Consider the following 10,813-nt stretch of genomic DNA (forward strand, 5'->3'; position numbering starts at 1 on the left):
TTGTTATCGATAACTTTTTATTAAACAGCGCTAGGAAATACCTATATTGAAATACTAGGTGAAAAAATAATGTTTTTTAAATTAAAACACATTATTTGATCTTGATTTACTGATAATATTTTAGTGTTAATGGGCGATAACAATTTCTTTACTGGCGTCATATTAGCGAAGGCTCTCAAGCTTGTTGTATTTTAGGCTTCCTTAGTAAAAAAATGTTTTCTTTTAATTTTTCTCTTCAGAATTTGTTGGAAGTAAATTGTTATATTAAATATCTATAAGCTGATCGATTCACACATCTCAATCAAACATGGAACTGAAATTCTAGATTTAAATTTAGACCACTTGTTTTTATAACATCGTCATACTCTTGAAAAAGTGCAATAGGATTTAAGACAGCTGATAAAAGTATGCTTTATCAAAAATTATTTTATTCATAAAAAAATAAATAAGTAAATAAAATATATTTTGTTCTCTAAACAAGTTTTTTTTTTTCAAAATCAACTACTACAACCTGTTTGGTGTTGCCTAAAAACCGCCTAAAGTATTTTAATTACACATTTATATACAAAAGTGCGCCGCCGACTATCAAATCTGTAAATACCCCAAAATCATTCATGCGGCTGTTAATCGAGCGGACGCAAAACCACAACATTAAATATATCAAAACATATATACATACATACTTGATTCATAAATACATATATTTATGGTATAAGTATATGGTTCGTCGGATCAAAATCATTTGCTGGCGAACAAAATAGCTAAATATAAAAACAAAGCCACCAATAAACAACAAAAACATAAAATACCATATATATGTATGTATGTATGTATATACTTGATATGTGAATGTTGAGTACAATCACAAAGACTGGTTTTTCGGTGGAGATAATAAGCGCCACAGACTGGCTGGCTGCTGGCTCGCAGGCCAGCCGTACCAACCAATACTTTTAGACTTAGCGCGCCATTGGAAACTGAAATGAATTTAAAATAACAATAATAAAAAGAGTGGCACATTTTTTATTGTTGCACACATCAAAACTTCAATCGCCTGCTGCCACCAAAAGCGCATAAAATGTGGAGCTGAATACGGTGAATGAATGAAGTGTACAACTCTCGATTCCTCGCGTATTACATTTATTGGTGTTTAGTGAAAGGGAAAGTGCGATTATTACTATTATTAGTACTCCTAAAGTTTTTCTTTTGTTTTATTTCGATTGTATAATGTTTCCTTAAACTTAAGTAAGTATAGGAAAAAGGCTAGAACAAGAAGTTAGTAATTAGCACTTTAGAAAATTTTGCTCGGAGACACTCACAATGGGTTAGAGTGAAAAGACAAGCACATTCTTTGTGTGTAAATATGTTTTTAATGTTAATGAAAGTGCGTACAAAGTTTTGTACTACATTTTATATAATAAATTCTTAATGTATGTGGAATTTAGTAATGGCAATGTAATGTTTACATGTATGCATGCAATAGAGTCACCGGAATTTTTAAATTGATCTCCTGTTAACAAGCCGTTGGTTACTAAGAACAAAAAAAATATAAAATAATTTAAAAAAAGTTAAAAAATAAAAAATTAAAAAAAACTATAAAAGAAATGTATTTTAAGCTGTGCCAAAAATAAACCATCGAATTTATAGGTTAAAACAATCGAATCTGTATACAGAAATAAAAATATGTTTGCAAGTAAGAAATTTCAGCTTAATTTTAAAAGGTGTCGATGAGAATTCAAAGTATCTGAAATAAACTGAACGATCGGAATCAAGATAATTGAGTTATTGCGAAAGGCAATGGTGCAATCTCCAGAGGGATACAAACTGATCGCTCGATATTTGATAAGTATCTTTACAAAATTTGGCATGGATTTTTTTCTAAGTAAGACAACGTTACAATATCTGAATGAATTTTCTACTTTTTACATACATAGCTGTCATACAAAATCATATTCTTATTATTTGCGAAGAGTACTCCAGCTTCAGTGCAACCGCATTAACCTTTTTTTGATATTCCTTAAAAATACCACAACTTTTGAACCGTTTGTGGCAACATTTTTTCACACACAGACTCTTGTAGAACATAAAAAACCAACCTCGGTTGATTCTTTTAACGCTAATTCAAAAATTTACACATTTAAAAGCTTTAAAAGGGGTTTTTGATCACTCTAATATATAGTATTACTATCTATCTTTAGATTTCTGAACACGAAGAGAATATTTTGTGTATATTTGGAGAAAGAGAGTAAAATCTCACTTAAAAAATTGTAGACCGGCGAAATAGTGGTAATATACAATTGGTACTGTATATATAGAACTATATACATAGATTGTAATTTATTTTTTACTGCCACAATCTTTTCTATTAGGACTGACAACGGATCTTTACCCCAAAAATAACTCCTCTTAACAAAAAATCTCCTAAGCTTGAGCACAACCTCAAAATTCATACGATTACAGATCGTTTGTTAAAGGGTTACATGGGTTTACGGGACCTAAATTACTAAGTTGATAAGAGTAATAGTTTCGGAGATACAGCCTTGAGAACTTGTGCCCTCGTTTTCTTGAAACTGTGTTTTAAAACTCGGTTGGCAAGAATTCTCGAGAACTACCCAACCGATTTTCATGAAATTTTACACAAGTCTTTGAGATACAATTCTTAAAGACTTGGACGAAGTATTTTTTTTTCGATTACAACTATTTGAAAAAAAAATGTGCGAAATTTTTGCTGAAATTTTCATATTTTTGTAAATCCAATCAACAGTTTTTTCCTTCGTCCATGTTCTAAGTTAAGTTTTAACTGAAATAGGTATTTTTCACTTTAGATTATGATCCTGTAAGGTAAGGGGTCACAGCAAATGGCGTCGGAAGGGCCAAGTTTGAAATATTTTTTTCCAAAAATTTCATAATTTCTCTGTTAATAGTACTGCTAGTGTATGTTTGTAACAATAAAAAATTTTAATAAAATATTTCATTTTTAATATGAGAAAAAAAATTTTCTTTTTACTCTGGGAAACCTAGAGGGGCTATTAAAGCAATTGGTCTAGATTTAGACAGACTGATCATAGATGTATGATGTACTTTTAACTGAACTACTTATGGATTTTCAGATACGCAATTGTAATATTTCTGTAATACAAAATGAAATTAATCAACTTGAAATAGTCTCGATGAGCTTACTGATAGTAAAATGTAGTATTGAAACAAATATTTACTTTAGAAAATTAATTAAGAAATTCTCGAAAAATAAAATGAAATTTAATTTGTTTAATATGCAACATGCATGCATGCACTATTTTTAAATTTTTTTTTTAATTTCAATAAATTTAGAAGCTCTTTAAATATAAAATTTAGTCCGACCAAAAAAATAAAAAAATGGGAGGTTGACCTAAATATATACTACGCTCTACAATCATTTTACTGCTATTTCTCATGAATTGTTCGTAAACTTTTTCAAATGTGATTGCAATCACTTTTTAATAATGATTAATGAACGATAATTACGAAAACTTTTTCTAATTCAAATACATTTAATCGATTATTATTGTTCTTCCTGCAGTTTAATTGCTATACAAATTACAAACACTCACACATACGGGTATAAGCAAAAAATTCCTTTCCCAAAACACAAATACGCATGTACATACATATGCATATATGTATACACCACTGAGTATGTTTAAAAAGTGAAACTCACCCGTACGAAACTGAAAGATAAATTGGCATCTGAGTTGTTGCTGTTACTGTTGGTGCTGCTGCTGCCGCTACTGTTGGCCGTATCGGCGGTGCTGCTTGAAGATGTGTTATCCATGTTGCTGTTGTTGTGTTTGTTAGTACGCTCACACAGTACGGTTGGCGAAGATGCTGTTATCTGCACACCAACACCGTTATGTTATTCTGTTGGCGCTATAAAATATTAAAGACCCAATACAAAAACGAAAAAAAAACAATCGGGTGCAGAAGCGAGTAACTGCGCGTATTTTAGCTTAAGTTGTTGTTGTTAATTTTATGTTTCTTTTGTTTTTCGTGTTGTGCGAAAGCAGATACCTCGAAGTTCCGCAATGGACGTTGGTTTTTCACTCTCACTCGCGCACCTGTTCACGGCTTCCTCGTTACTGCAAGTATTTCATGCACTCGCACGCACACTTTCTCAGCTACACACACACATACATGCAGCTACGGCTGGCAAATGCATGCAATCTGCACGAGTATGTGTTGAGCGATAAAAATATTCACTTTCAGCGTGTTGCACAGCAGTTGCGATTTTTTCAGATTTCTTTGCTTTGCCGTTAGAAAAGCAAAACAACTGTTACTTGCTTATTTCTGCACTGAAAACTCACTTAATTCTCGTTTTCGATTTTGTATTTTTTTTTTTGTTGTTATTTCTAATTTTCATCAATATGTACACATTCACCGATTTTTAATTACTTTCCATTAATTTGCATAAAATCAAGCACAAACACACCAGCTGAGCTCTTGAAGACCGAAAAACATGGAGTGGAACCGCGGCAACTCGCACGAAGTGGTCTAAACACGATAGTGTTGCGTGAGACTTTTGAAAATTTTGTTGTTTTGTGACTTTTCTTGTTTGCCAATTTGTTAATTTCTTCCGACTGGAATTAATAGCAACGGTATTTCACTTTTTAGGCTGCAACACAAACGAATGTATGTTCTTATTGCCTGTGCTGAAAAGGAAAATATAAAGAGATTAATTAGTTTTGTTTAAAATATTTATTAATTTTATTTAAATGATAATTATTATTCAATTCAATATCAATTTCTCAAAATATAGTAAATATTTTTGAAGTAGGACCGACCCGACCGCCTTAGTTCCAGGAAACAACAATGATTTTACTGAGCAATTGGGCTGTGTAATTTAATTGGAAGAGGAAGGAATAAGTAAAGCCTTATCGCCTTGATGGTCAGCAATATATTGAATAAGTTAATGTAATAAAAATATAATTATTAATCATTGTAAATCGTATGCTAATATTGTGATGAAACTCTCGATATTATTTAGGCGTGCATACGTGTGTTTGAATAGGCAATGTACAAATATAGGGCCTTAGAATGCACACACATACATATGTTTGTTAACACAATTGAGTAATTGAGTATGCTCTTATATGTACATATATGAGTAACTCAACTTAAAGTACTTTGGAAATTAGAGGGTGTAACGTTTGGTAACCCAACATATGATAATTAAAAAAGTAGTTAGACGAAAGCGAGACGCATTTGGAATCAAAAAAGAGAAAGACCGAAATGCGTGAGTACGAAGACCTTGAAAAGCCGGCAAACAGGGGTAATACTCGAAAATTCTACGAAAATATGCGGTAACTAACAGAACCCCCGAGGTGATCTAGTAATTGATGCTTACAGCATAATAAAATTAGGAAGGGAACACTTCTTCAACCTGCTAAATGACAGGGAAAGCATAACCCCAGGAGATGGTGAAACCGATTCCTCAATTGAAAACGATGGGGCGAACGTTCGATTGCCCGACCATGAGGAAGTTCTAAAAGCGATTACCCGCCTGAAGAAAAACAAATTAGCGCCGAGCTATTCACATACAGCGGCCAAGAACTGATAAAGAGCATGCATCAGCTTCTTTGTAGAATATTTTCGGACGAAAGCATGCTCGACGATAGCAATTTAAGTGTGCTCTGCCCAATCCACAAAATGGGATAAGAATACTCAACATCGCATATAAGAATTTATCAAGCGTATTGTGTGAAAGGTTAAAGCCCATCGTGAACAAACTGATTGGACCTCATCAGTGTGATTAGAGGCCTGGAAAATCAACAACTGACCAGATATTCAGCATGCATCAAGCTTCTTTGTAGAATATTTCGGACGAAAGCATGCTCGACGATAGGAGTTTAAGTGTGCTCTGCCCAATCCACAAAACGGGATAGGAATCCTTAACATCGCATATAAGATTCTATCAAGCGTATTGTGTGAAAAATTAGAGCCTATCGTGAACAAACTGATTGGATCTTATCAGTGTGATTAGAGGCCTGGAAAATCAACAACTGACCAGATATTCAGCATGCATCAAATCTTGGAAAAGACCCCAAGACAAGACGAAATATTTTTTGTCATCCAACAAACAGTCGTCGCACTCATCGCACTTCCGCGTCACTGTTGACAGTCACTTCGAAGTCGTGGATAATTTCGTTTATCTTGGAACCAGTTAGTACCAACAACAATGTCAGCCTCGAAATCTACCGCAGGATTCTTTCCAACAATTGCTACGTCGGACTAAGCAGGCAAATTAAGAGTTCTCTCTCGAATAACAAAGAAATTCTACAAGTCGCTTATCATCCTCGTCCTTCTATACGGTGCAGAGGCATGGACAAAGACAACGTCTGATTAGTCGACGAGTCGAGTTTTCGAGAGAAAGGTTCTGCGAAAGATTTATGGTCCTTTGCGGATTAGCAACGGCAAATATTGCACGACATTGACATAGTTCAGTGAGAAAAAGAGGAAAAACGACTGTTGCGCTGTTGTAAACTCGATGAAGTCAACTCTTTACATTTTCACTCAAAACTCCTCATGCAAAAACTAGTTTCGAAAAGGCTCTTAGTTGAATTACTTAATGCTTCAGCATACTTTTTTTATTTTTTCGACCGCTACTTAATATTCTTATTGCTGAAAAGTGGAAACTTAAATACAAGTATCATATCACACATATCAAATCATCAAAATGAGTATTTTAGAAGAAGCTATGATGTTACAATGAATTGCTGCCTCTGAAAAGCTAGTACTTGTGTACAATTCCTCAAAATACAAGAGAAGTTCCTCACTCAGTTCAGTCAGTTTAGATAAATTTTCGACGAATTGTAGACCCTTATTGAAGGCTGCAGGCCACAACAAAGAATCAAAGTATCTAAACTAATATGCCAGGCGATATTGGAGTTTATGCTCTTGGCCGTCTAAATATATCAATTTTTACTCAGTGTTCGTTTTGAAAAATTATTAAGACTTTAACATCTGAACACCGTGATGTGTCTCACCCTTAAAATTTTTCCGTGGCTACAAATTAGTATAATTAGAGTTTTTAATCGCCTAACCTAAAAATTAAATTTTTTATTTCAAATATTGGTTCAATAAAGATAAGAGTCTAGAAATTCGTAGTGACAAGGTTTAATAAGTGTAGAAGTATAACAAGGAAAGCAAACCTGGCATTCCTTATAATGTTACAATTAATCAGAAAAATGCGAGTAAGGCTAAAAATAAGAAAATTGGTTATCGAACAAGGTACACAACGCAAATAAATGCACAGATAAACTTCAAGGCTGTTGTTATTAATTTCTTATCATTTACCAAATATTCCGTTGTTAATACAACAAATTTAATATTTGCCTCAGACAAGTCAAACAATTAATTTGCTGGTCAAAATTTGTTTGTTTTTTAATTAAAATACTTTTAAGTGGGGTCAACTGCAAGGAAATTTTGTAACCCAAAAATATTTCGCCACGCTATGAATTCTATATTGAATGATATACCAGCTGATCAAATTTGATCCGGACTAGTCCATTAAATTCGATACAAAATTTTTTCCTAGAGTGCTATAAACTTTTTTATGTCCATGTGATTTTTTTCCAGATTTTAAGTGAAATATTTTTATGGGTATACCATCCGATCAAATTTGACCCGAACTGGTTCGATACTAATTTTTTTTCTAGATCGGTACAAACTTTTTTGTGTTCTAGTGAATTTTTTTTAGATTTCAAGTGAAATACTCATAGGTACACCGCCTGATCAAATTTGACCCGGACTGGTCTATTTAAATTCGATATAAAATTGTTTTGAACTATTTCGAGTGAAATTAGAATATAAGCATCAAAGTATTTAGGTGAAAAAATTGAGAAGAGTTGCCACCTTTTTATTTAACATGCAATTACTAACGTATAACTTCAGCCAGTTTTAGTTTATATGAACACTGTTGTCTACTATTAAGTGCATTCATGAAACATTCTTATCATGAGAATATATGGCAACGAATTTCGAAACAATCGTTAACCTCTACAACAAAACTACGCAGGTACTTGAACCATGCTGTCGGTTATCGCTCCTTAATAGTAAATAATACGAATATAAGCTTCAGATCAATGGCGCAATCACTTTAATTTGTCATTAAAATGGCCGTTTACACATTAAACGCACAAAGACTAATTACGAATAAAAAGCTACGAATATCTACTAGAAATAATAGATGAGTATAAAATTTATTTAACGATTTCCCAACAATCAATCAACAATTAAAAGTCCAACCACCTCACATTAAGTATTGACGATAAATCACAACAAGCGAAACAAAGATGCGGTGAACTACTCATCCGCAGTGGACCACACCCACCAACTATAAAGGCGTTTTAATTCAAGTGAACAACTAAGCGCAGAAAAAAAAAATATATATGTATGTATGTGAATAGCATGTATAATAGACACATTTCGAATAGGCAGGTATGTTAGTTCCCGGGCTTCGAAAGCTCCGTCTGAGGAAATATTTGTTATTAACGTGTCAATTTGATATGCCTTAACCCTTAGTTGTTGTTAAGACGCCTTGAACTTGCCTAAATTTTGATGGGTCAAACACTTACGTCCATTTAATTACACAAACCCACACACGCATATATATTTATATAAAAAGTATAAATCTTTCTTTGAAGATATTATATCTCGCGGCCGATCGCTGCTAAACTTTACGTTGGAGATTAAATTCTTCTTAAAGCTGCTTTCAAGCATCATTGAGCATGTATGTGTGTATGAGTGTGTTTATTTTGATGTATTTGCTTGTATCTGCATAAAGTTTACTTAAAAAATTTATGTTGGCTACGGGCGCCAACCCTTCTTCAGATATTTTTGTGGTGTCGTCATGCAATTTCTGATGAATCAAATTAACACTCAAATAATTTGCAGAGATTCACACGAACAATTTTGTATAAATATGTTTCAAAACAAAAAAAATTTTAAGTGCCCACGAAACAGTGTCGCCGTTATGAGTCGAAGCCGTCAGTAATGGTCCGAAAGCGTTGGTTTTTCTGAGACAAATGTATATGTATGTAGGTGTGCGAGTCATAAAAATTTTGAATAAATGTCTTGAGGCACTTTATAGAGTATAGGTAGTGAAGGCTTCTTATTGCCAGATGTAGGATAAGAACTGAGGAGCACAAAGAGATGAGTATAAGAGCTCGCTTAATCATTTGATCGTTGGTAGACTATTTTTGAAAGAAAAATTTGTCTTTAGGCAAAACAAAATCTTGCAGTTGCCTTCTGAACCAAATAGGTTTTCATGAAGTTGAAGAAGCTTCTGCCACGGCAAGAACTATTTATCTTATACATTTTTATCAATATTTCAGTTTTTTATTCAGTCTTCAAACAGTTGGATCGAATATCTTAGCTCTGTAGAGTATTCGACATAACTGTCTGTCATCGAAAGAGCTTTTTAGCAAAGCAAACTACTAATATAGGCTTAAATAGAATATGTTAGTGTGTAAAAATTCGTTAGGTGAAGCATTAAAAACAATTTCCAACACAAACTCTTAATATGGAAATCATATGGATATCAGCAGTGATGAAGAGATATGAAAAATCGTAATAATTTTTTTCCATTTTTGGCGGGTTTTTTCTCCAAGAATTGATGAATCAAAGGACCCACATCATATATATGTATGTACTCGCCGGTACTCGGTTTTCTTACTACGGTCCTGGTTATCAGTGAGAGTGTAAAGAATATATTTCGCTCTAGCCAAACTTCAATTTCGTTAACTTTATGTGTCTGAAATTCCTTAATGGCAGGTGTTTCACTTGACGATGAATTTCAGACCAAATATAGTAGTATGTTTAATGCATTTTCACAATGACTCAGGATTAACATTTTAGCCGCATTTATACTATAAATAAATAAACACTCCTACAACATTATCATACTCACTATCTTTTATGTAATCCTTATCAACAATGCTTATCTCTTTATAATTGGTAGAAACTTTTAGCGCATATATAATATGAATGGAATAATTACACAACAATTTTATATGAACAATTTGTTTTTTCGAAAATTTCCTTAATTGTGAAATAATCATAATAATAGTTATTTTGGTAACGGATTAGAGCATAGAGAATTTATGACCACAACCGGGATATCTAAGCTTAGTTGCAATTGATTTCATTGTTCCATTGTTAGAAAAATCAAAATCAGTTCTTAATTGTTTAAAGGTAAGGACTAGAATACGGTAAAACCTCAAGGTAATGCAGTAGAGATTATACATTTCGTCACCTAAAATGCAAAGTTAGTTTTTCATAAGTTTAAAGGAAAAACTTTATAATAGAAACCACTCATATTGAAACAAAATTTGAGGTTTGGTTATAAAATATTTATTATTGGTTATCATACACTCATATTTAACTTAAGTTTTGGTTATAAAATGGTTATATATTGGTATTCCATTTATTTTAGCGTTAAGAGTCGGAAATGTTTATCAAGGCTTTTATCGGAACCCTTTAAACGACGACTCCGCTTTTCAATGGATAACGTCCACGATCAAAGTTGATCACTCAACAAATATATGCGTTCAAAAACACCCACAAAACATGAGGGACGGTTGTCTAATATTAAGCTATAGCTCTCAATTTTTATATAAAATTTCAACAGAAAAGCAAATGAGTGAATGTCTAAAACAACATAACATTTTTATTTTTGAAAATAATTGACACAAATAGTTGTCAATGTAAAAAATATTCGTTTTTCTATTTGACGTTTTACTTAGAATTATAATTATTATATAATTGTTTTGTTTTTGAAGTT

The 10,813-nt window shown here is 32.7% G+C and overlaps 1 protein-coding gene across 1 annotated transcript in view; it reads right to left on the reverse strand.

Annotated features, from left to right (window-relative positions):
* The window catches only part of LOC108966406 (rhophilin-2), a gene marked incomplete at its 3' end in the record, with an annotated part of 110,514 nt that overhangs the window by 98,477 nt on the left and 1,224 nt on the right, over positions 1-10,813 (reverse strand). Inside the window, 1 exon segment of the mRNA XM_018929274.1 lies at positions 3,695-4,682. Within this exon segment, the coding sequence (XP_018784819.1) occupies positions 3,695-3,808 (114 nt within the window). The 5' untranslated portion in view covers positions 3,809-4,682.

Source organism: Bactrocera latifrons, unplaced genomic scaffold, assembly GCF_001853355.1.
Source record: "Bactrocera latifrons isolate USDA-ARS-PBARC rearing strain unplaced genomic scaffold, ASM185335v1 scaffold_16, whole genome shotgun sequence".
In the NCBI taxonomy this organism is placed as follows: domain Eukaryota; kingdom Metazoa; phylum Arthropoda; class Insecta; order Diptera; family Tephritidae; genus Bactrocera; species Bactrocera latifrons.